Source organism: Balaenoptera borealis, assembly GCF_965194805.1.
Source record: "Balaenoptera borealis genome assembly, chromosome: 20".
In the NCBI taxonomy this organism is placed as follows: Eukaryota; Metazoa; Chordata; class Mammalia; order Artiodactyla; family Balaenopteridae; genus Balaenoptera; species Balaenoptera borealis.
In genome coordinates this window covers 19,385,505-19,412,006 of record NC_138879.1, presented here as the reverse complement: position 1 = coordinate 19,412,006, position 26,502 = coordinate 19,385,505, and the positions used below count along the sequence as shown (strand labels likewise).

At 50.2% G+C, this 26,502-nt stretch overlaps 1 protein-coding gene and 1 long non-coding RNA gene across 3 annotated transcripts in view; one reads left to right on the top strand and one right to left on the bottom strand.

Moving 5' to 3' along the window:
- The window catches only part of LOC309618261, a 36,844-nt gene extending 17,779 nt beyond the window's left edge, over positions 1–19,065 (bottom strand). Inside the window, exons 1-2 of one of the 2 annotated variants that reach the window (XR_014238388.1) lie at positions 18,946–19,065; positions 14,477–14,649 (exon numbers count right to left, since the gene is read on the bottom strand). This is a non-coding gene — a long non-coding RNA (uncharacterized lncRNA). Of the gene's footprint in view, positions 1–14,476; positions 14,650–17,638; positions 17,760–18,945 lie in introns of those variants that run through there. The other variant, XR_014238389.1, reaches the window with a different exon arrangement.
- CCR7 (C-C motif chemokine receptor 7) lies at positions 3,365–18,946 on the top strand. The gene is made up of 3 exons (XM_082371734.1): positions 3,365–9,179; positions 14,491–14,540; positions 17,411–18,946. Exons 1-3 carry the CDS (start codon positions 9,170–9,172, stop codon positions 18,488–18,490), a joined length of 1,140 nt encoding a protein of 379 aa, XP_082227860.1. The 5' UTR covers positions 3,365–9,169; the 3' UTR covers positions 18,491–18,946.
- Positions 19,066–26,502: the final 7,437 nt, after the last annotated feature.

The following is a 26,502-nucleotide window of genomic DNA, read 5'->3' as shown; positions in this document are numbered from 1 at the left end:
CCCCTGCTTTCACCGCATAGGTTATTTCAGTCCAAGTTTCTGGTCGCCCTCGCCACCTGCCAAGACAAGGATCACCACAAAAGTCAACACCGTGTTTCACTAAGGGACAAAAGGAACCACGGGGGATTCTTGGCAACTCTCAGCCACACACAGGGGCTCGGGCTTGGAGCTGTTGGGGCCAGTAGGACAGTGTGGCCAGCCCCACCCTCTAGGGGGCCGAAACTAGAATGGCACGAGGTTCCACTGAGCAATTCTGGAAGAATAAACTGCCCCCCTGCTTTCCCTTTCACCTGTCCCCACCCCTTCCCTCAGGGAACCTGGCGACGCACAAAACACAGACCTATAAACCCTGCCTCTCGATGCCCAACAATGAACCACGCAGCAAAACAGGAAGCATCTTCTTGTCGTTGTGCTCTCTGTGTAGGCACGTCCTGACAAGTGGCAGGAAACCACCACCGGGCCGTGGCAACAGGTGTCAGGGTGACCTGAGGCTTCCCGCCAGCCTCCTTCCCTTTTCTTCCTCCTGGAGAGAGGTCTCTTTCCTCCCTGCAGCCAGATAACCCCTCACCTCTCACCTGCTGGTCCTTTCCCTCTTGGTGGCCTGAGCCCTGATCACGACCTTCAAAGGCCCTCAACCCTAAAAAGATTATTGTCTCTCTCCAAATATAATTCCTGAGACCGGCCGGCCAACCAACACAAAATGTATACATATGCTGAAATTAAAAGAACTTCTTTTTTAGATTTTTCTGATTACAAACTTCTAGGTGAGGGCAAAGCAAAAACTCTCTCAAATTTGGGGGTGCCCCTTGTCTGGCTCTGGGGCTCTAAATCTCTCCTAAATCTGCCTGTTGGGTTACCCAGCACTGGTGGAAACTCACACTCCTTGGCTTCACATGGGGACAGACTGTTTCCAAGTGAAATAAAACAGAGATGAGGGCAGGAGTATAAGGGGTATGATCTTGGACTTTGCCCATTGAATTACAAGCCCAGAGGGACCGGAAACTGTAGGACACTCTGGGTTGGGCCAAGAAATTGGTACTTGGACCAGGGCTCCATCTGCACCATAGGCTACGTCAGTGGACTCTGGGTCTGCTTCTTTCTCTTGGGTCTCTCCAGATTAGACCTCCTACAGGAGATCTCTGTTCTTCCTTGCCCTGTTCAAGACTTACCCTGTTCTTTCTTATGATAACAGCGGGGCTGAGGTTATGGTAGGCTAAGTTTTTCTTTATCCTCAAGGTCACCAGGTCATCCGTGGATGGATGGAGTGAATGACTATAAAAGTTTCTTCCAGGTCCTGTTCCCTGCTCCTTCTCAGAAACCTTTGCTCATGGGCAGGACTTCCCCAAAGGCAGTGCGCACATTCTCAGAGAACAGGGCAGTGGGCAGGAAGCCTGGTCAGAGAACCTTTTTTCCAAGAGTGGCCCGAGCCCTTTATGTCATGCCTCATGTTAGCCTGGCACGGTGGGAAAAACCCCTTAGCTTGGAGTCAAAGATCAAGACACTTCTTCTCTTTGAAGTCTCAGTTTCCTCTGTCAGAAAATTGAAACCTACCAAACTGAGAAACCCTGAGAGTTGAATGTCATAAGATATAAGAAAGTGCTTGGAAACGTGAAAGCCCCACACAAATGTGGAGACATTGTCTTCCATTAATTGACACATTCTTTGGTCATTAACTGACCATGGTTTATTGGGTCTTCAAAGTCCTAACACTTGACCCAATACCTGGCAGAGTAGATACTCAGTAAATGGATACTGGATGAATGGATGGACCAGTGAATGGACAGGTGGACAAATGAAAAGGTAGAGTAGTGGGGAGTAGTCAACTATGGGAAAAACATTGCACACCATCTGTCTCACATGTCACAACAGCAGAGAGAGATTTACTCCAAAGACACAGCCAAAGCAAAACATACCTCGTGTGCCAAACACAAACAGACCACTGCACAAGTAACAAAGGTCAGAAACCTGGCCCACAGGCAGCCTCCCCCCTGCAAGGAGGCCAAGTTACACAGTGCGGCTCTCCCCATTCCTGAACTTCCAAACTGAATGATTCTGAAAAAGTGAGCATCCTGTTCAAAGTGTGCCAGGCAAGACTTCTGGCCTTGGCACTTGCCGCTGACCTCTCACCGTTACTTTCCTCCCTCTGTCTGAGTCACCCCTGCTCCACTCAGATGCCACTTTTTCCATAGCCTTCCTGACTCCCTTCTATGTGCTCCCATGGCATGTTGGGCTTGCCACTCCCCACCCCACCCCCGTTAGTTAGCTCTTACTATATTGTACTATAATTTTATCTTCTGTTATTTTTTAAATATTATGAAATATTGAATTCATAAAGGTATAAAGAACAATACAATGAGACGTTTGTCCACCACAAGCCAGACATTACCAACGCAGTTCAAGCTCCTGAAAATCCCTCTCCACCTGCACCCTCTTCCTTCCCATCTTGAATTTAGTGTATACATTTCCATGCCTGTTGTTATACTTTTAATGCTTATGGGTAATTGCCTCTTTATTTTTCCATCTCCCCCACTGTTATGGAGTGAATGTTTCCCCCCAATGGGGTTTGAATCCCCATTCAAATTCATATGTTGAAGCCCTAACCCTCAGTGTGGTTGCATTTGGAGATGGGGCCTCTAAGGAAATAAACAGGTTAAATAAACTCCTAAGAGTGGGGCCATAACCCAATAGGGTTAATGTCCGTATAAGAAGAGATACCAGAAATCTTTCTCTCTCTGTGTCTCTCTCTGTGTCTGTCTCTCTGTGTCTGCCTCTCTGTCTCTGTCTCTGTCTCTCTCTCTTTCCCTCCCTGCCTTGTACACTCTGAGAAGAGGCCATGTAAGGACATAGTGAGAAGGTACCCATCTGCAGGCAAGGAAGAGAGGCTGACCCTGCGGGACCTTGATCTGGGATTTCTAGGCTCCAGAACTGTGAGAACCACAGCTACCCAGCCTGTGGTATTTTAATGTGGCAGCTCGAGCTGACTGATACACCCACTCACACGCTCCATGTGAGCTTGACAAAGTCAGGGACCATGGGTGTTCATCTTTGTAACTGTAGAGTCCAGTACCATGCCTGGCACGTAAGTGTTCATCAAATACTTGTTGTTTGTATGAATGAATGAATGAAGCAAAGTCAGAAGCAAAACAAGGGTCCTAGGGTCTATTCGCTGGGAGCAAGTTATTCTCCGCTCTGCCATGATACAGGTCTTATTCAAGCTGGTGCTGAGACCAGGATCTGCAGTCAGCTCCTAACAATGTAAATTTAAAAAGAAAAAAGGAATCCCCAAGAGAGAGGTGGAGGAAGTGGTGTCATCTTAGGAAAAGGTTGACGTCACATCATCAATCAATCAAATGTTCCTTAAGCTCACAGTGTTGAGAGATACTAGGGAATCCCCACTGTCCTGCTCAGAGACCAGCTAAGAAACTGAAACTGAAGGCCTCCAGCCCAAAGTGTGCAATGTCCACACAGCCAGTGCTGGAGGGATAAAGAAGGACAGTGAGAGGAGGAAAAGGGTCTGGGGTGGGCACCACGGCTTAGCATCAGGGCGAGGCTGCTGAGGGGATCAGAATCAGGATGCTCCCTTTCTCTCCTAAGAGCGTGGCGCGTCTACCGCAAAGCTCTCCAGTCCTGCCCTGTATTCTGTGGACTCTCTTGATCTGGGACCTTCTATGGGGCCTATACTAGGTAGAAAACCAAGAAAATCCCTGAGGATAGCAAGGATTATCCTGAGAAGGGAGCCTGGAAATTATGTGGTCCAATCCCATTACTTTTCAGGTGGGCATCCAAGAATCAGAGAGAGGAATTGACTTGCCTGAGGTCACATAGTCAGTTCTAGCAGAGGCAAGAGTGGGACACATGTCTTCTGCCTCTAAGCTCAATTTTTCTTAGAAGCATCTGGCACATGGAAAAGAGCTTCAGGAGGAAGCTTCTGGAATAGTTCCAAACTGAAGTTGCCCTGCCCTTCCTTACCAACGCCCTACCCAGATGGAACCCCCCCAGAGTCTTTTCCACCTAGTTCAAGAGATTGCCTGTATCCCTAAAAGTAAGCAGGCCCCAAGTGCCAATGATGAGAGCAGCCAAAACCTTTAGAATGGAAGGAAAGTTCCAGTTCCATGAGGGCTTCCCATGCCTCCATTTGGGGAATTTGGAATAACAGAGAGTGGTTAAGCAGTAGACAGGATGCCGCAAGAAAGTTCTGCCCTTCAGAGTCTCAGATGCCAAAGCTTAGGTATCTCCTAGGCAATCCAATATCCTCACTTCATACTTGAGAAAACTGCAGCCCAGAGTGGGGAAGCAACTTACCCAAGATCATACAGGGAGCTGGTTAAGAGCGAGGCTCACTGCACTACATCCCAACTGAATGTTCTTCAAATCTCTGGGGTGAAGAAAAACTATTCTATCTACTTGTCCATCTGTCTTCTAGCCCTACTCAATCATGGATTTCCTCTCTTTGTTTTAGGTAAAGCGTCACATCATGCTTGGTCTTGGTCATAACTGTAGGCAACAGGTATATAATCTAGTCTTAACTTCTTCTGTACAGTAGTCCCCCCTTATCTGTGGGGAATATATTCCAAGACCCCCAGTGGATGCCTGAAACCACGGATATTACCAAACTCATATATCATACATACTATTTTTTTTCCTATACATACATACCTATGATAAAGTTTAATTCATAAATTAAGCATGGTAAGAGATCAATAACAATAACTAATAATAAAATAGAACAATTATAGCAATATACTGTAATAAAAGTTATGTGAAAGTGGCCTCTCTCTCTCTCTCTCTCTCTCAAAATATCTTATTGCAGTGTACTTACCCTCCCTCTTATGATGTGAGATGAAAAAATGCCTACATGATGAGATGAAGCGGAATGACACGGGCATTGTAACACAGTGTTAGACTGCTATTGATGTATCATCAGAATGAGGATCATCTGCTTCAGGTGATCCTGGATCATCGAGCCATAGTAATGTCAATGGTTGAGAATCCCAGGTGGGACAGAGCAGGATAGTGCAAGATTTCATCACACTACTCAAAGTTGTATGCAATTTAAAACTTATGAATTGTTTATTTCTGGAATTTTCTACTTAATATCTTCAGACCATGGTTGACCATGAATAAATGTAACCACAGAAAGCAAAACCATGGATAAGGGGGACTACTGTACCTTAAACTCCTTGGGAACAGGAATCACCTTCTATCAGTCAGGGTGGAAGCAAAAAAGACCCACTCTAGATATTTCAGACAAAAGGAATTTAACATAGGGAGCCAGTTATACAAGTGATAGAAGAGCTGAAAAGTCAAACAAGGGATGGTGAGGCCACCAGAGATTAACAACAGCAAGAAGTGGCCACCATCCCTAGAGCTGGAGAGACACAGGGAGAAGGTAGTGCTACCAGAGCCCAGAAACTAGGGCAGGAGTTGGAGCCAAGGTGGGGGTTACTCATCAGATGCTGGCACCACAGAGGTAGGGGCCGGCTGATGGACTCTGGTATCAGAAACATGTAGCCATGGCTGGAGATGCCACTGGAAGCAAAGAGAGGAAAGAAATACCCTAGTGATGAAAAATATATGCAAACAGTACCCACCCCAAAAATATTGGAAAGGCTATGCTAAAGAAAAAATAGACTTTAAGACAAAAATTGTTTATAGAGACAAAGGATATGTTATAATGATAAAAGGGTCAATCTATCCAGAAGTCATAACAAATAAACATATATGCATCTAAACAACAGAGACCAAAAATACATGAAGCAAACATTGACAGAAATGAAGAGAGAAATACACAATTGAACAATCATAGTCAGAGACTTAATACCCTACCTTCAAATAATGGATACAACAACTAGGCAGTAGATCAATAAGAAAATAGAATATTATGAACCAACTGGACCTATCAGCTATCTATAGAATATTCACCCAACAACAGCAGAATACACATTCTTCTTGGGTGCACATGGAACATTTTCCAGGATAGACCATATGTTAGGACATAAAACAAATCTCAATAAATTTTTAAAAATTGAGATCATACAAAATACATTCTCTAACCACAATCAAAAACAGAAGGAAATTTGAGGAATTCACAAGTATGTGGAAATTAAACAAAACACTCCTAAATAACCAATGGGTCAAAGAATAATTTACAAGGGAAGTTGGAAAATACTTTGAGATGAATGAAAATGAAAACACAGCATATAAAAACCTATGGGATGAAGCTGAAGCAGTGCTTAGAGAGAAATTTACAGCTATAAAAGCCTATACTAGAAAAAAGGAGAACGATCTCAAGTAAAGAACCTAAACTTTTACCTTAAGAAATCAGGACAAAAGGAGAAAACTAAACCTAAATCAAGCAGAAGGAAGGAAATAACAAAGAGTAGAATGGAAATAAGTGAAATAGAGAATAGGAAAAAAATAGAGAAAATCAATAAAACCAGAAGTTGGTACATTGAAAAGATCTACAAAATTGACAAACCTTCAACTAGAGTTACCCTGATACCAAAACCACAATAATCACAAGAAAATAAAGCTATAGACCAATATCCACACTGAATATAGATTCAAAAATCCTCGCCAAATCCAGCAACATATAAAAAAAGATTATACACCATGACCAAGTGATTTATCCCAGGAATTTAAGGTTGGTTCAACATACAAAACTCAATCTCTGTTATACACCATATTTAATAGAATAAAGGTCAAAAATGATCTTTTCATTGGACATAGAAAAGGCATTTAACAAAATCCAACAAACTAGGAATAGAAGGGAATATGCACAATACTCAAAATGAATCAAAGCTAAATGTCAGAGATAAAACTCTTAGAAGAAAACATAAGAATAAATCTTCATGAACATGAATTAAGCAATGGTTAAATATGACACAAAAAAGCACAAGTGACAAAAGAAAAATAATTTGACCTCAAAATTTTAAAGTTTTGTGCTTCAAAGGTCACCATCAATAAAGTGAAGGCAATCCACAGGATTGGAGAAAATATTTACAAATCATATATCTGATAAAGGACTTGTATCCAGAATATATAAAAAACTCTTACAACTCAACAATAAAAAAAACCCAATTTAAAAATGGACAAAGGATTTAAATAGACATTTCTCCAAAGAAAATTTATAAGTGGTCAATAAGCACATGAAAAGGTACTCATTATCATTAGTCATTAGGATAATGCAAATTAAAACCACTTAACACCCACTAGGATGGCTAGAATCAAAAGAAAAAGAAAACCAGACAATAACAAATGTTGTTGAGGATGTGGAAACTTCATACATTGCTGATGGGAATGTAAAATGGTGACGCCATTTTGGGAAAAGTTTGACAGTTCCTCAAAATGTTAAACATGTAGTTACCATATGACCTGGCAATTTTCTCCTAGGTGTGTATTCTAGAGAAAAAGAGGCATATGTCCCCACAAAAACTTGTATATGAATGCTCCTAGCCACATTATTCATCATAGCCAAAAAGTGGAAACAACCCAAATATCTAACTGATGATGGATAAACAAATGGAGTTTTGTTTGTATGGATATCATACAATGGAATGTATGGATATCATACAATGGAACATTATTGGACCGTAAAAAGGAATGAAATATTGATATATACTACAACATGGAAGAACCTTGAAAACATTATGCTAAGTGAAAGAAGCCAGACACAAAGGCCACATATAGTATAATTCTATTTATGTGAAGTGTCCAGAATAGGCAAATCTATAAAGACAGAAAGTAGATTTGTTGTTACCAGGGGCTGGGGGTGGAGTTGGAGGGGATATGGGGAGTCGTTGCTAATGAAGAGGAGGGGGTTACAAGGGGTAGTGATTTTATATGTTCTAGGGGCTTCCCTGGTGGTCCAGTGGGTAAGACTCCACACTCCCAATGCAGGGGACCTGGGTTCGATCCCAGGTTGGGGAACTAAATCCCGCATGCCACAACTAAGAGTCTGCATGCTGCAACTAAAAGTCCACATGCCGCAACTAAAAAAACATCCCGCATGCCACGACAAAGATCCCACGCGTCACAACTAAGACCCAGCGCAACCTAAATAAATAAATAAATATTTTTTAAAAACTAAAAAAATAAATAAATTAAATAAAATAAAATGTTCTAAAATTGAGTTTGGTGACAGCTGTACAACTCTGTGAATATACAACACCCCCCAAAAAAAACTGACTGGTACACCTTAAAAGGTTGAGTTTATTTGTGAATTATAACTCAATAAAGTTGTCATTAAAAAAGGAAAGGAAAAACAAACTTATGGTTACCAAAGGGGAAAGGTGGAGGCAGGGGGAGGGATAAACTAGGAGTTAGGGATTAACATATATATACTACTATATACAAAATAGATAATCAACAAGGACCTACTGTATAGCACAGGAAACTCAACTCAATCTTCTGTAATAACCTATCTGGGAAAAGAATCTGAAAAAGAATGGACGTATGTATATGTATAACTGAATCATCTGCTGTATACCTGAAACTAACACAACATTGTAAATCAACTATACTCCAATATAAAATTAAAACTAAATTTTAAAAAAAAGAAAACAAAATATAAAAAAAAAAGGAAAGGAAGAGAAGAGGTGAGGGAAGAGAAAAGAAAGAAGGAGAAAAGAAACATCCTGGCACATCCCTCCCCTTCTACCTTCCATCATCTCTCAGTGCCTCCCATTGACCAAGCCTACCCAAAACCCAGAGGGCAAAGTAGTTTGGCAAATGTAGTCCCTTGTGACACTGAGCAGGGCGAAGGAAGGATGGGGGTACATCTCTCACTTATCTCTGACTCCCTGGCACATGGTACTAAGCTACAAACATTTGTCGAATCAGTAAATGGCCCCTGTTCCCCTGCCTTGGGCTGGGCCCCTAGTCTGCACAGGGGGCTTTTTGAATGTCAGTGATCTGATGATTCATGATCCTATGGCCGGTGAGTGGGCCGTCACTCTCTGTCACCTTCTCATACCCCTCATACCCCTTCGGTCCCAGGAGGCACCTGAGTCCAGACCCTTAGTGAAGCCGGATTGGAGGGAGGAGCAGGGGTGGGAGGGGCAGGGAAGAGGGTGGTTCCTCTCACAGCTTAAAAGGGGCTTGTACCACTTCCTCCCCAGACAGAGGCCGGGCACAATCTTCCTGTGTGGTTTCAGCAGCCGAGAGTGTCATGGACCCGGGTGAGTGAGCCTCCCCCGTGTGAGAGAGAGAAGTACCAGCGTCACTTGGACACCCAGACAGACTTTGTGGGATGGGGATGGAGGATGGGCGTGGAAGGCCTAGGGGAGCCTCCCAGACAGATGAGGTGGCTTTGCTGGGAATCAATGGTTGCTCCCAGAGATTGCCACCCTGTTCTCCCAGGCACAGAGAGTGCACCTTTCAGACCTGGGGAAGGGGCTAACCATTGGTTCCAGGAAAGATAAAGGGGGTCACATCTTTCAAGAACAGTAGGGACTGCAGAAGGCGGCAGGGCTGGGGTTGGTGGAAATCTGGACAGCACCTGTTCTGTCTCAGCCTGGGGTGATGGGGGAGGCTCTCAGGGACCTGTTTCATCAGGGAAAATTCTCCTTGGAGGGCTCAGGACCCTCCACTCGCCCTCCGATTCCCACCTTTCTCCCAGGCTAAACAGGGATGAGAATGTCTGCTCTTTTAAGGTTATAACAAGGAGCAGATTAAAGGCGAGTGCATTGTGTAAATGACGCTACGCGCAACGCAATGCAAGCTGTGCTTATTCTCTCTGCTGCACATCCCACGGGCAAGCTGTTGCCTCCTGCTGGTTAAATGTTGGGTGGGCAACACTAAATGAGACCACAAGGAGCCTTCAGCTGGGAGAAGTCACAGCCAGGGCCTCCAGCACAGCCCCCAGCCTCACTTAATCACTTTTTCTACCCAGGAAGATGATTCATTCCTTTCAAAAGTCCATCCTCTGGTCTTAACCAGAGGGAGTCCAAGGGAAGCCCCGAGCAGGTTCTGGGGGTGTTTATCTAGCTCCAAGACACCCCATTTACAAATCTCAGCTGAGGAGTCAGACCTGGCTGAGGCTACGAAGGCCAGGTTCCTGGACTGCTCGTTCTCACCAGCAAACAAAGCACCACGGCAGCCTCAAAGCCACAAGGGGTTGGCTTTGAAAAGTGAAGGTTCCCGTTCACCCTCTGCTGTCCTCACAACCCGACCCACCACACCACAGCCTCTTGCCTTCATGTCTGCTTTTTCCACCCACCCGGAACCCTGGGTGGACCCAGCAAACAGCTGTTAAAGGGCTAAAGTGGCCGTCCCACACACCGACTGAGAACTCCTGGAAGCCAGGGTCTGATTCTTGCACCTCTGATTCCCAGGTGCTTTGGGGGTATGAGCAGAAAATGTTTGTGGAGTGAATGAGTGAGTGAATGAATGGCATCAAGAACTCTGATTTCAGTTTTTAAAAATCTCTTCCAACTTCCCCTCCTCCCAGCAGCCTGCCCTCTAATCCCACTCCCCAGACAACCAGCCCCACTAACCACAGTCCCAGAATGCAGCCATCATCTCCTGGAGACCCCAGTCCTGCCTCTCGGTTTGATCTCTGTGAAGGAAACCAAGCAGGTCCCCGTGGTGCGCTGGTAAAGGCTAGAGAACCAGCTCCCCGAAGCAGACTCTGATGTGTACTGCTCGCCAATTTCCATAGTGTAAATTCTTCCACCATAGCTGACTCCAAGCCGTCAGCCGATTTCAAGCCATGAAATGACTGAGCACAGAGTCGGAGAGAGATGTACACCACTGGCTCGATGAGCCCGTGAGAGCAGCCCCAGCACAGCACGGGGCAGGGGGGTCTCCTCCCAGGACTAGGTTTGGGGGTGCTAGACTCACAGGCGTTAATGCAGGGAGGGAGGTCCCTTTAATGAAGGAAACCTCCGGTGCAGGAAAAGGGATGTTCTTACTGCTTCACTCAATTCAAGAAAGCCCCAACGGCTAGCCAAGCCCTAAATACTGGTAGGAGGGGACGCCACTGAGACATTTTGCTCAGATCAGACTCCGGGGCCGTTGGTAGGACGGGTGGGCCACGAAGGATCTGTTTCTCTCTCTTTGTCAGCCCGGCAGGGAGCCCAAGGTGGGTGAGGGGCAAAGTTTCTGTTACACAAAATGAAAACGCCGAACCCGGGCTGAGTTGGCCTTTTTCATGATTTGAATGAGCAGCCCCAAGACACCTTCCCCATCTTCAAGAAATGGGGCCTAAGACTTCGGTTAGAATTTTCCAAAGCAGAGAAGAGAAAAATGAGCTGTTAAGATACTCATCTCTCACAGCTCGGCCAGAGATGGCGGCAGATGGGGATGCTAAAGAAATTCAGGGCCAATCCCTCCTGGCCTTTGGGGAGCCTGGCTGGGGAGGAGGGGAACCCTGCAGCCTGGGGGAGCTATTGGGGAATCTCTCCTCTTTGCTTGGTACTTTCAGTCAACTGCCATTTATGGAGGAATTCAGGCAGGACCAGTCTGGTGGGGGAGAGACACATATGTCAATAAGCCACTGCAAGAAAGGGAGAGAGAGTGCTGATGGGCTAAGAGCAGGGGGATTGTGAAATCTAAAGAAACGAACAATGAATGTGAGTCAGGGGAGCATTTAAGTTGGGTTTTGAAGGACGTGTAGGAGTTATCAAACCAGAAAACGAGGAGCAAGGGGCCCAGGATGTGGCAGGGATAGCAAACTCAATGGCTCAATTGTAAATGAGAGAATGGGAGTAGATGTAGTAAGTGGAGGGCAGTGAAGTGATTCAGAAGGGTACAAGCCCCACCTAAAGGTATCCAAATCCAATTTTTTGCAAACTCCATGTAGCCAAACAGAACATCCTGGGGACTCAGCCTGCAGGCTCCCAGCTGGTCAGCTCTGACAAAAGCTAATAGAGACAAGAAAGAAGCAAGTTGAGGAGGATGTAAAGAACCTGGCCATGCCAAGGAGGAAGGGAGAAAGGGAGGCAGGAGGGACAGGCAAGGGCCAATCTTTAAGATTCCATGTGGCACTGCTAAAAATTTGGGCTTTTTGCTGAAAGCAATGGGGAGCCAGTGAAGATTTTTCTTTTTCAATTATGTGAGTTAAATAACATGATCTGTGTTTCAGAGGAACTCCGTGGCAGCAAAGCCTTATGTTGGGGTAGAAAGGGGACCAGATCTGAGATGTTAGGAAATGGAAACAGCAGAACTGGGTGACCAATCCTCACTCTCTTCCAGTGGGATGGAGATTAGAGGCTCCAGCAGCCTCAACAGAAATGAAGTAATGAGAGCTCATTTGAAAATCTCAGATCCATCTCTTAGCAGCTGTGTGACCCCAGACAAGTGGCTTAACCTCTCTGAGCCTCTATTTTCTGGAATATGGAATGAGACTCACAAGGGGTAACTCACAGGATGTTAGGAGGGAGAGGAACATAAAGCCTGAGAGGCAGCATGGAAGAGTATTTAGGAGTGTGGTTTCTGAAATTAGATGGATTCAAAGCCCAGCTCCACTACCAGATGGTTGTGTGACTCTGGGAAAGTTACTAATCTCTAGTTTCTCTCACTGGGAGCTAAGGTTGGAGTTCTAGGGAATTTCCTTTTCGTTGTGATCATTAGTAGAAACTCAAGAACTCAGAAAATACCCAACACATAAGTCAACCACTCCTCAGCCCCTGAGATTCCCAACTTCTCTGGTCCCACTCAAGCTGCTGCCCAAGGCGAGTTACTTTATGACTTTGTAACAGACAGAAGTAAATTGAGTCAAGGCTGTTGACCAGGCCGCCTCTGCCACACACCTGAGTTCCCCTAAGGTCCTGCTTGGTCACCTTTCTTGAAAACGACCTACTCTGGTCCTAGAAGATCCCTGCTCGACGACCCTCTCCAACACACCTGGAAGGAGACCTCACCTACACACTCCCTCCAGCCCCCCCTCCTTACCCCTCCCCCAGCCAGTGGCAAAAGGACTGAGACGGGGCCAGGAAAGGGAGTTGATGGAGTGAACTAGAAACACAACTCGTGCTCCTCGTATTTCACCGTTGTGACATCAAAACCTTGAGGTTTCTCAGTTCTCACTGACAGTCAGAGCGGGCTTTCTCTAGAGTAACCGAAAGACGGGTATGTGTTTAAAGAAACCTCGAGCGCTTCACATCAAGATGAGTCAATGGAGGATGGGCAGCTCATTGGACCACAAAGAGAGTGTGCTTAAGGGTAGAGGTGTGGACTCAAGCTCAGGGGCTCACGGGTTAATTTGGCAAGGAAGGGGGATGAGAGAGGGGAGCCGTGATGTTGTACAGAGATCCATTCCCACCCAGGACTGCAAATACTCAGGTGCAAGCTGGGGACGATGGGACAGTGGATGCCTGTCCCCAGAAATAGAAGACACAGCTAGAAAGGCAGGTCCAAGTAGACAGTGGAGGGCTTGACTGCCATGCTCGGCATCAGGGCGTCATCCTTAGGGCTGGGCAGAGAGGTCCTTAGGGCTGGGCAGAGAGGTCCTTAGGGCTGGGTAGAGAGGTCCTTAGGGCTGGGTAGAGAGGTCCTAATTTAGGAAGAGGGCAGAGTGGGGGTTGGCATCAGAGCTATGCCTTAGGAAGACGCAGCTAGCAGTAGCGTTCAGTATAACTTGGGAGAAATGCCTGTTTATTTATGTGGCTCGATGCCCTTCTTCGTTCCGCTAAGACACCCCCAAGCCCAGAAGCCCTGCCCTAGGCACGCTCCCTGGAGCACGATGGCAATTTGGGTGTCATGCCAGAAAATTTCCAGCAGGTGGCGCTGTGGCCAAGCACACAGACTCGCTGGGCCTGTGATGTTGCATCTAGGAAGCAGAATCCCTTGTTTGCTGGAGGGAGGCCCCCAGCCTCCAGAAGGTGCTAGAAGCAGGGTCCCAAGCATTTGTCTACTGACCCTCCTGGGACTGGAGGTGCGGTGGACCAACAACTCCTGCCTTGTATTCATTCCTGGCATCACAGTTACTGACTCTCTCCTGTGGTCTGGTCCAGTTAGGGGAAGGGGGGGCTACAAAGGTGAAGAGGGCACAGCTCCCAGACTGTTAAGTGAGATACAACTTCTATATAAATCACCCTGTGAACTGTCCCCCGTGCTCAGCCTTTGGAGAAAATAAGTTCCAGGTCCAGCCCTCGGCTCAGCCACGAAGCAGGACTGAGCAGCCAGGGCCCACATCAGGCCTTGGGAGAGCCTGGGGCCTCAGCCTGCCATTCAGCCTTGAGGGGTGGTCTGGGCCAGGATGGACTTTCCAATTCCAGAAGAGGCCCTGAAGAGCCAAGAAGAGGGGAGGGGCTGCTCTGCGTTCCGATCCCGCTCCTTTCCGGGACCCCTTATGCAGGGGAGGAGGAAGAGGAGGTAAGGACAGTGGGGCTGGGCAGCCGGCCAGGTGTTCCAAGGCACAATCTGGTTCTCATGTTCTCAAACATGGTGTCTGGAGAATGTGATGAAAGTCCCCTGGCTCTGTGGCTATTTGTCATAACAAAGAGCCATCCCTGCCAAGCAATAACTTTCTCACCTTGTCTCCTGCAGGGAAGCCAATGAAGAACGTGCTGGTGGTGGCTCTCCTCATCATTTTCCAGGTAGGTGTCCCACCAAGGAAAGCTCCGTTCCCTCTCCCATACGCCCCTCCCCAAGCCTGGTCCTTCCGACGCCCAAGCCCTGGGTTCTGGTGGAGACGCTGGGCATTTGCTGGAAAGAAATAGACCCGGACACAAATCTGTCATTCATTAAGCTGATGGCCACCTCCCCCCCACCTCCATCTGCTGAGTGACCCTAGAAAGCCACGGATGTTCTCCGACATTCCTTTACTCCATTTCAATTAAAACATGGGAGAAAGCAAGTTACCCCACCTTCCCCACCCCACTTCCAATATCCCCATCCGGGAGACAGAAAAGTGGACTCCTGAGTTCTTGGAGAGAGTTCTTTGCTTTGCAAAAAGCAAAGGCTGTGAGGTTACTGGGTTTTGCACATATGTGTCCACACCCACACATGTAAAGCTTCATATGTGAGCTGAGAAAAGAACCCATGGCCTGATGGCTGGTAACTATCCTATCGCCCCAAACCTGCCTCCCTCCCCCACCCTCCAGCCAAAGGCTCCCCTCGAAGCCCCAGTTCCCTTCTGTGAAATAAAGAGACTGGCCTGAGCCTCACTGGGGGGAGGGAGGATGGGAGCACATCCTTTAGAGGGGCCCATAACTCTGTAGGAGCAAAGATCCCCAGTTTACAGGTTTCAGCGTCTCAATCCCAGCTGTGGAGACAGAAAATCTGCCCCAACCAAGTGCCAGAGTTAGAAGAAACTAACTCGTGAAGTCGACTCTCCCCCATTTGCTGGGGTTGCGAGCTCTTTTGGAGGGGGCGGGGGCGGCTGAGGTAGGAGCTGGAGAGGCAGCGCTTCAGAATTTGGCTCTTCCCCAGGTCTGGAGGCCAAAGGGGCAGCTTTCCAGGAGCTCTGGCCAGAGGCAGGCCCCAAGTTGGGCACTGTTCCCAAAACCCCATCCCAGAGGCCCCCTGGAGCTTGGGCTGTAGCCCACAGCTTGGCGCCCTTCCCCAGCACCACTCCCTCCCCTCTCTCTCCCCTGTTTCCAGGACTCCGGAGGGGCTGGAAGGCCGGGGAGGGGATAAGGGACAGCTGGGCTCATTCTTCTCTTTACCTGGGGGGATGGGGTTGGCTCAGATGGGGCAGGATGTGTTGGGGCTTTGGGCCGCAGAGACACATCAAGCCTGGTGGCCCCTGGTACAGGGGGCGGATACTAAGCAGGAAAAGAGAAGGCAGAACGGGGTGGTGGGAAGCACAGGTCACAGAGGCTGGGTATACTGCCCTCCAAGGCCCAGAGCCCCCTTATGTCCAGGAACCCCGGACCTGAGGCCTTGGGCATTATCCTGGGCGGCCAAGGGCAGCCAGCCTCTTCCAGGCCTCCCAGGCTGCAATCGTGCCCAGAAAAGAGAAAAGTGGTTGCCACTGACTTTTCTTCTCGAGATAGCAATGCCCAAAAAAAACCTCCTGGACATGATTTGGTCCTCACCCTGTCCCCAAGCAGAATAGCGATGAATCCAGAATTTGGAAGTGAGAAAGAGACAGGATACAGGGAAGTCAGGAGACTGGGTTCCCCTTCTGGCTGAGCATCCTTGAACAAGCCACATCGCTTCTCCAAGAGCCCCCCTTTCCTCATCTCTACACTCCCTCCAGTTCCCCAATTGCACGAAAATCCATCATGTCGAGCTGCCCAGGGCCCCATTCCCAGAGGAGGGACCAGGAGCTTCCTGAGGCAGTCTTCCAGCCCAGCTCCGAGCCCTGCACAGCTTAGCCAGCCCGAGTGCCCTCCTTCATTGATAAAATCACAGCAGGCTGCCTGAACCTTCACCCTGCCCTGCAGATAGGCTAAAAAAAGCCCTGAGCAGCTGAGCCCTGCTGATTGGGATCTGCCAGAAGATACAGCAAGAAAGATAGAGGAGAGAGGTGGGGGGAGAGGGTGGGGGGATGGAGGGAGGGTGGAGACAGGGCTGAGCTTCCTTCCTGGGCCCGAGAGGACTCAGTCACAGCTGAGGCCGTGGCCCGCCATCCACTTGGGCCTGCATCCCCTGAGCTTCTGCCTCATGCTGGGTGCTGTGCCCTGGGCCGCAGGAATCCATGAGTCTGCAAGTCACCCACCACCCATGATCACAGTAGCTTGCCCCAAACCAGGGCTTTCTGGCCTCTTAATGGAGCTTTGCCTTCCTCTCTTCTCACTCCTGGCCCTCCTCAACGTTAGCCCAAGTGGATTTTCCCTCAAAAACTGGGGTATTTTTATAGGCCCCCTCCCCTGGAAAGTTCTTTCTACCCGGTTCCAAAGGAGGCTCAAAAAGAAAGACACATGATCCCACTTTCCTGGAGTTTCCAAAAATAAAATAAAATAAAACGGGCAAAATAAAACCTCCATGGAGATGAAATGATGCCAGAATCGAGTTAGGACCCTCACAACAACCATGTGGAGGAGATAGTATTCATCTCCATTTCACAGATGAGGAAACTGAGGCTTAGGGAGAATGAAGTGTATTTAACAAGCCCAAGGCTCATTTGGCCCCAAAGCCCAGACTATTCCCAGTCCACCGTTAACACCTGTAAGGTCAAGTCTCTCAGAAGAGTTAGCAAAATCAGACACTTGCTCCTTATCAGAAAGGCAGAATCCCAGGCTCCACCCCAGCCTACTAAATCATCTGAACAAGATCCCCGAGTTCATGTGCATGTTAAAATATGAGAAGCACCGATTTCAAATGAAAGAATCACCTGGAAAGTTTAGAAAAACAGATTCCTGGGCCCCAGCCCCTGAGATTCTGGTTCAGTGGGTCTCAGATGGGGTCCGAGAATTTGCAGGTGATGCCAACTGCACCTTGAAACCACTGCTCTGGCCAATCCCACAGCAGTGAGATTTAGACCCACTCAGCTAAGCTGGCTCGTGTTCCTTCCCCACAGGTATGCCTGTGCCAGGATGAGGTCACGGACGATTACATCGGAGACAACACCACAGTGGACTACACGCTGTACGAGTCCGTGTGCTTCAAGAAGGACGTGCGGAACTTTAAAGCCTGGTTCCTCCCGGTCATGTACTCCATCATTTGCTTCATGGGCCTGCTGGGCAACGGGCTGGTCATGCTGACCTACATCTACTTCAAGAGGCTCAAGACCATGACCGATACCTACCTGCTCAACCTGGCCGTGGCGGACATCCTCTTCCTCCTGACCCTTCCCTTCTGGGCGTACAGCGCAGCCAAGTCCTGGGTCTTCGGGGTCCACGTTTGCAAGCTCATCTTTGGCATCTACAAGATAAGCTTCTTCAGCGGCATGCTCCTGCTCCTGTGCATCAGCATTGACCGCTACGTCGCCATCGTCCAGGCCGTCTCGGCCCACCGCCACCGTGCCCGCGTCCTTCTCATCAGCAAGCTCTCCTGCGTGGGCATCTGGATGTTGGCCGTGGTGCTCTCCACCCCGGAGCTGCTGTACAGCGGCATCCAGAAGAGCAGCAGTGAGCAAGCGCTGCGGTGCTCCCTCATCACCGAGCACGTGGAGGCCCTGATCACCATCCAGGTGGCCCAGATGGTGGTAGGCTTTCTGATCCCCCTGGTGGCCATGAGCTTCTGCTACCTCCTCATTGTCCGCACCCTGCTCCAGGCCCGCAACTTCGAGCGCAACAAGGCCATCAAGGTGATCATTGCCGTGGTCGTGGTCTTCGTAGCCTTCCAGCTGCCCTACAACGGGGTGGTCCTGGCCCAGACGGTGGCCAACTTCAACATCACCAGCGCCACCAGCTGCGAACTCAGCAAGCAGCTCAACATCGCCTACGATGTCACCTACAGCCTGGCCTGCATCCGCTGCTGCGTCAACCCTTTCCTGTACGCCTTCATCGGCGTCAAGTTCCGCAGCGACCTCTTCAAGCTCTTCAAGGACCTAGGTTGCCTCAGCCAGGAGCGGCTCCGGCAGTGGTCCGCCTGCCGGCATGCCAGGCGGTCCTCCATGAGCGTGGAGGCTGAGACCACCACCACCTTCTCCCCATAGGAGGCTTCTCTGCCTGGACTAAAGGGTCCTCTCCCAGGGCCCCGCAGACTGGGGACAGACGACCCCACAGCTGCTGAGGGAAAGGCCGTTCTGGCCATTGAGGTTTATCTCGTGGTGAAAACCCGAGCCACAGAAGACAGATGAAGCCCAACCCTAGCTAGCTACCTCAACCAAGGTTGCAAAGAGACGTGGTTGATAAGCTATCCCAGATCCTGCAACACTCCAAAACCAAGGCCGTTGTCCCCCAAACCCCAAACGAGAGGTGACAGTCAAGAAACGGTTCACACCTCCTGGAGTGAAAGGGCAGGCATCGGTGAGATCTAGGGTGGTGGAAGGGGCCTGGCCATTGTTCCCATCAATCTTCTAGAAAGAAGTCCTCCCTGAGACTCAGGGTGAGGGCTTCCAGAAAGCAAGGCTTTGTCCCCAAGACCAGAGACAGTGGGGCAACTTCTCACCTGTGCAGGGGAAGGGGAATGCCAGTGGGTCAAACTAACGCTCTGAATCCCTCCCTCCATCTCTCTTTTTTCCTGTCATCCGAGCCAGCAAGAAACGGCAGCCTCCATGGCCCCTCACCAGCCAACTCTCCTCAGGCTCTCCACGCTGGAGGGGTGTGGTGTTTCCCGCAGGCCAGGCCTGGCCACAGCCATTTTCCCAGCCAGGGCTCTGGGGCAGGGATGACGCGTGGCTGGCCCTTCTCAGGTCTCAGCTCTGCTAGGAAGGGGGGAGAAGGCAGGGAGAAAGTTTAGGGGCCAGGGGTGGGGACGACGCCAGCTGCCGCCAGCCAATGAGCTCCTTCTTTGTTCTTTGCCACGGGGACAAAAATCTCTCATCCTGTTCTGCTTTCAATTCATTAAGAGAGCACATTTTACTCATACACAAATAAAAGTTTTCCCTTGAGGAAACAACAGCTTGAAAAGAAAGGGAAAAAAACTTCTTGGTAAATGGCAAATGCGTGTGTTCTTGTTTTGCAAACCCCACGCCCCACCTGACCACCCCCCATCCCTTTCCTCCCTCCCCGGCTTCATTGTTCAGAGATGCTGAGAGCCACGAGGTCTGCTGAGCTATGCTCTGAGCCCTTCCAGTGACACAGGCCCACGAGGCTGAACAAGGCAGGAGGAGCAGAAGGGCAGGGTGTCCAGCTTGCAAACACCCTTCCGGAGCTCACAGGACGGGACCCAAGCCCGTGAGGTCAGCGGTGACCCAGAGACACGGTCTGAGCTGAGCTTTGGAAAGAACTAAGTTGTCTCTTTAACCTCTGTGGCTGGGAACTCTCCCTGACACTTAGCAGCATTTACACACTGTCCTGTTCATCTGTCCCAACTCAGTCTGGAACTGGAGCCCCCTGACCCTTGGTCAGTCCCCCTGGGCTCCCAAAACTGGTGTTTAGAGGGAGGGCTTCTCCCTGACACCCATCTACCACGGCATCCTGGATCCAGGGGGCTTGGGATGGGACCTGTGTGATAGGCTGCACCCTTTGCTGGATGCTTAAGAGCCAGGTCTGCCCTTGACCCTCCCTGGCCACTATGGCAGCAATGGCCTTCCGTGGTGTGGACACCCATCCCGGAGGGGCAGGGATGGAGGAACAGCCACTGTCCCCAGCACAGGCCCAGGATCCATGTCACTGGGTGCCCTGATGCCTGCCCAGTCCCCAACTTGTCCCAGCCAGAGAGGTTAGTCCAACCTGTGATGTAAGAGGAGGTTTCTGAAGGGCCCAGCACTGCAATAGCTCAGGGTCTGGAGGTGGGAGGGAGCTGAGACACTCATGAAAAGGTGATTCCATCCATTTTCTGAAGTGAAAAGAGCCTCACTGAAAATGGAGCCCGCCTGGAACTGAAGCCCATTCTCTCATCTCATAAGCACGTTGCATTACCCTCCTCCCCAGGATGCGCTGGGCTCAAGCAGGGAACCAGCGCCCTGAGAAGGATGAGGCTGGCACGTGGAGGAGCGGCACCTGCAGCCACTTTAATATTAATAGGTGCAGCTGCTCTGGGGGGTGTGCGCGAGCCGTGGGGCGCGAGGGGCGACCCCAGCATGACTGGGGCCCTGAGGGGAACGTGCCCGGTGTGTGTGGGTATGGGGGCCGCTGGTATGCACATCCTAATGAGCTTACAGATGGGAAGACGATCTTCCTCCGTTCCTGAAGGGAGGAATGTAACAGAGCAGTCATGAACAGGAAGCCAGGCCAAGCGAACAAACATGCCACCTCAGCTTCAAATACATTTTTCTATAATAATTGGACACCTCCAGGTATTTACAAAACCCCCAGCAATGTTCATTCCCCAAAGTGCTCTATCTCAGAAGCTCTGACCTCGGCTCACTGCTGGCCTGGTCCTTGCTCCCTTGCCCAATGCTGTCACATGCCTACCCTGAGCTTGGGGGGGCCCTGGGAAGAAGGAAGAGACTCACTGGGGAGCCCCCAGGGCCTCTCTCTCTCTCTCATCTGCCTCATACAACTGGCCCACCTTCCCGGGTTCATGGCCCCATGGCCCCTCCGAATTTCCCCTTCTTTCCATCACCAGCCCCTCGTCCCCTCTGCCTCCCCAGGCTATAACCTCAGGCTACAAATCTGCCCTTGTAGCCAAAAAGCCCACATCTCTCGAATCATAGACTAGTGGAGCTGCAAGGAACCTCAAAGATCAGCTGGTCCAACCCCCCACTCATTCTCTAGTTGGGGAAACTGAGGTCCAGGGGGAGGAACTGACTTGCCTAAAGAGACATTGCAACATGGGGATAATGGATAAACTTGCTTTGGGGGCCTAAGGATCTGGCAGGACTGCAGGAGGCGGGCGGGGGAGAGCAGAGGCTCTGGAGCCGGGCCGACTTGGAATCTCATCTCTGCTGCTTCCCAGCTGTGTGACCTTCAGCTGTTGCTCAACTGCTCTGAGTCTCAGATTTCTCAACTGCAAAACGGAGATGATCTGGCAAACATTTAACACAATGCCTGGAATGTTGAGTGCAGTGTGAGGGGCACAGATTCTGCAGGCAGACTGCCTGGTTTGAATCTCAGCTGCACTACCTGGGCTGGTTACTTAGTCTCTCTGTGCCTCGGTTTCCTAATCTGTATAATGGCGATGATCATAGTACCTACCTCCTAGGATTGCTGTGAGGAGTAAATGAATTCCTATGTGCAAAATGCTTAGAAATCCTTACAAAAGTGTTGTAGGTAATCATTAAGATGTTTAATAAATGGTAGCCTTTAAAAAGTTGTCAACCGCAAGGAAACCAAATTCATTTCCATCCCCATACAATTTTTTTTTATTGGAATATAATTGCTTTACAATGTTGTGTTAGATTCTGCTGTACAATGAAGTGAATCAGCTCTATGTATACATATATCCCCTCCCTCTTGGACCTCCCTCCCACCTCCCCCCCCCCACCAATCCCACCCATCTAGGTCATCACAGAGCACTGAGCTGAGCTTCCTGTGTTTTAAGCTGTAGGGCAACTTTTAAATTAGTCTCTGCTTCCCTCCCATTGTACAGGTGAGTCAACTGAGGCTCGGAGAGGGAAATGACTTGCCTGAGGTCTCCCACGAGCTCTAGGCAATGCTAAAGCTTGAACCCTAGTTCCCGAGCTTCCATCCAGAATTCTTGTCCCAGCGCCCCCACACTCACTTGCACACATCCACCCTGGCACACACCAGCCTCATCCCAGACCATCCAGCTCTTCTCTGGCAGGCCCTGTCCCCCTTGTCCTTGTTCTCCTTAAAGAGAACCTTCCCTCCCCACCTTCAGTAGTTCCCGTCCTTGACATTGGGCCGGGGAGAATGACATGCGAAAGAAATATGGTAGCAGGTCCAAAGGAAATCGGGCAACTGATCTTTTTTAAGAAAGGATCCTCTCTGGGAGTTAGGTTCTCAGTTGCATTTCTGTGTTGAGGGTGAACAGTTGCAGGGAGAAAAACTGGCCTCTGGGGGTGAGGGTTAAGGCCCATGAGATGGGGAGGGAGCAACTCTGAGTGGTGAGTAGAAGGCAGGGGAAGGAGGGGAGGGGTGGGTCCCAAGGATGACACAGCTGGGGGCCAGACCTGGAGAGTATTCTCAGTGTGTAGAAAGATGTCCCCACCTACACACACACACACACACACAACGCGCCCACATTTCCCCGGGGTCTCCCAATCTCAGGTGGGGAGGAAGGGGCTATATTACTCTTAGAGACGGGGGGGCCCACGGCCTTCTTTGCCAGGAGAGGGTAGAAATGGCCCAGTTTCCATGGTCTGAGTCTGTAGAAAAACCCCGGGGAGAAAAGGAGGGGGGATCACTCCCTTAACTCAAAAGGGCAACCCTGTCAGCCCTCCTAGACCCCATCCCATGGGAGAGGCACTGCAGGAGGTAGAAGCCTCATCACACACACACACACACACACACACAAGCACGCACAGACACACAAGCCACACACACACCCCAACCCCACACCATCACCACCACCCTGTCATTTGTCATTTGTCTTGTCTCAGGCCCAGAAAGAGACACAGACACGGGGTCTGCTGCAGAGAAGAGCCACAGTCCTCGCTCACCAGCCAGAGCAGCTTTAAAGTAACGAATAAATCAAACTGGTCTCATCCAAACTCAGACATGAGGGGATGAGAATTCTCCCTCGGGCTCTTCTGTGTGCGTGCGAGCGTCCGTGCGTGTGTCTCAATTCAGACTTCTCGGTGGCTGTCAGTTCTCTCCCTCCCACATTCACTTTGAAGGTGGATAAAACCTTAGTTTTGTCTATCGTTCATCAACCCCAGGGAGTTCACTTGCTGGGCTGTTCTATGCGTCACAGTGACCACTACACAGTGTGGCCTCTGGGTTCTCATCTCTGGGTAAATAAACACCTCCCTTCAGGGCAGGGTGGGGGTAGGCCTTGCCCGGTGCTGAGGGTCCCCTTCCCTCTCGGGCCAGTAGGTCCCAAGGTCAGACAGCAAGAGGGCAAGAGGGCAGGTGAGGAAACACATCTGGTCCCAGAGTCCTCCCGAGCCTGGGTCGGAACTTGCTTAGGACAGAAAAGCTGATCACTGTTCTAAGTAAATATCTGACATTGTGAAGTTCAACAGATGCCGCAGATGAAATGCCCCCAAACTCTTTCCCAATGTTTACAAAGAGGCCTGGGAACGCGTGCACATTTATCTTGTATGGTTTATGCAAACCTCACTCGGTGCCAAGCAGGAACACGATCACATGCAAAGGCTGAAGGGTGCATTCTTCTTCCCCCGCTGGGGGTGTTAGGGGGGTGTGGTCAAAGGCCTGTGGTCAAGCCGGGCACCAAGAGTCACCCACAGTGGCACCGCCACTGCCTCCTGCCCATCCTCCCTGACAGCTGACTCCCCAGGCACCGCCCCTCTTTCCACCTGCTCTGCTCACCTCCGTTTCAGGGATGCTCACCCGCCCATGCAGTGCTGCTGGCAACCTCTGGACTCGGGGAGTCCAGGGAAAGGGGAGCAGGGAGAAGGACGGGGCCTGGGCGGCTCACAGACACATCCCTCTGCCCGCACCTCCCCGAGCAAGACCCACCTGGAATCCTCCAATCCCGTCAAGGGCAGAACTCAGATAGTTGTCCAAGAGCTACACCTGCTCCGCCCCCAGCAGCCCTCTTAGTTACCCCACCTCCACCCAGGTCCCCTTACCCCCAAACCTGGGGAGGCCATGGGCTACTTGGAGCTCGTGACTCTGGGAGACTCAGACAGAGCCTGGGTGACAGTGGGTGGAGGAGGGGAGGGTCATGCAAGGGATTGCAGGAAACACGGAGCCTCGGGGTGGAAGAGACCTCGAGGAAGGGGAGGGGGCCCTGACATGGGAGGCGAGACGGGCTCACATGTACTGTGTGCCTATGATGTGCCAGGACTGTGCTAGGTATACCGCCTCCTGCTGAATCTTTATGACAACAGGTGAGGAAACTGAGGCTTAGAGAACTTGTGTAACTTACCTGAGGTAACGCAGCTAGCAAGAATAACTACAACCTTATTAGGATTTTATCATATGCTACACACTGTACTAAGCATCACATCTTATCCCATTTAATCCTCACCACAACCCTACTCGAGTCCCATTTTACAGAAGAGGAAACTGAGGCTCAGAGAGGTTAAGTAACTTTGTCAATGTCACACAGCTACCATGTGATAAAGCTACCAAGTGAATTCAACCAGTTCTAGCTGGCCTTCCAAGCCCGCACTCTTGCCACTCCACTACGCTGACCAACTAAATAGCTCTTTATTCGTCACCAAATATATACAGAGCCCCTACTTTGTGCCAGTCATTGTGCTGAGTACCTCCAACACAGTGGATGCAGAGCACTGACCCAGGAAGAGGGAGAATCACATGACAAAGACACAGCCCACTCTGCCCAAAGGGGTGTAACCCCACAGCCGGGCAGCAGCCAGGTCTTTGCTGCTCCCTGTGACCTTTGTCTCCCCTTGTCCCCTCCGGGCCCTGCTTTCCCCACAGACTTCCTCCACAGGCTAATCCTGCAGGGCTGTATGCTTGGGAAGCTCACTGGGCGACACTGGCGGGTCGTCTCCCCTCTCTGGGCGTCCATCTCCTTCGCTGTGAGATGAGGGAGCCGGACTAAATGGGCGGGGTCAGCCAGCAGGGCTCTGGGCATGCTGATGCCTGGAAGAGGCGCAGAGTGGGTGGGTGAGGGGGCTGAGGAAGCTGCCCCACCCTCAGCTGTGGTTTCTGGTGGGGCCACCTTGGCAGCAGGTGGAGGGAAGTGCTTGTCACCCATCCAACAAAGACAGTAAAACAAAAGCCTCCCGGGGCACTGTGGGAGCAGGCGGCCAAAGCGCCAAAAATAAAACACACACCTTTCCTTTGATAGACCCCAGCTGAGGAGGGGCCTGGCCTGGGGGTTGCAAGGAAAGAGCTCAGATTTCATGCCCAGCCCACACCCCCCAACCCCTAACACCGCCACCACCACCCCGCCCCGGCCCCCCGCCCGGCGCATGCGCGCGCACACACACACACAAACAGCACACTCACTCATATACATGACCAGCTTCATGGGTCTGAGACCCGTGCAACCCACAGGGCATGCACGCAGGAGGACCCACACCTGGTTTAATGCTCAACTGTCTCTGTCTTGACATTCTTAATAATTTTTGAACAAGAGGCCCAGCATTTTCATTTCGGGCTGGGCCCTGCAAGTTCTGTAGCTGGTCCTTCGGGTATGCATTCATAAGTACGTGCATTCACCAAATGTTTAAGAAGCACACCAACATTTATATCGGAGAGTACATACACTGCACGCATACACACAGGAGTACAAATGCACGCACACACACACCCACATCCAGCAACAGCCCCCTCATCCCTCATGCACACTCACTGTAGCACACACACATGACCCAGAGCGCCACGGACACTCACAAGTGACGCTCAGACACCTGCAGCCCCGTTGGCACAGTTTGATCGACTTTAACATTGGGGGCAATAGAACAAAGCACTTGGAAAGGAGCCCGGGGGGAAAAGAGATTTATTTCCTCTACGCCCCAACATTCCCAACAGCTACAGCTGGCTGCTCTCATCAGCCTGGGACCAAAAGAAAGGAAGAGCGTGGAAAGTGGAGGGATCGATGGGGAGCGGGCAGGGCATGGGGGGAGAGGGAGAGAGAACAGCAGGGCAGGAGCCGAGTCTCCCAGCAAGTGAGCCCGAGCGGTGGTCCCGTAAGAGGTTAGAAGGTCTTGGACCCAAAGAAGTAAGAACAATGACCCTGACCTTCCCGAAAGTACAGCACCCCTCACCCCACCCCAGAAGAGAGGCAGTCCTAAGATCCCCACCTCTGCTTCTTACCAGCCACAGGGCCTTGGGCAAGGCACTTAACTACCCAGCCTCAGCCCCCTCCTCATGTCCTCACTGCAGGGTTGTCAGGTAGGCACGGATACTACGGCCTCGCCTCCTGGATTCTCCCCAGCGCTGGACATTCGGTCTGCTCATCAGGACTTGCAATCTCATCCTGGGTTCAGAAACTCCAGACCCGTCTGTCCCTTCCCAGCCAGATACAAACATTAGAGGTGGACCTAGCCCAGCATCC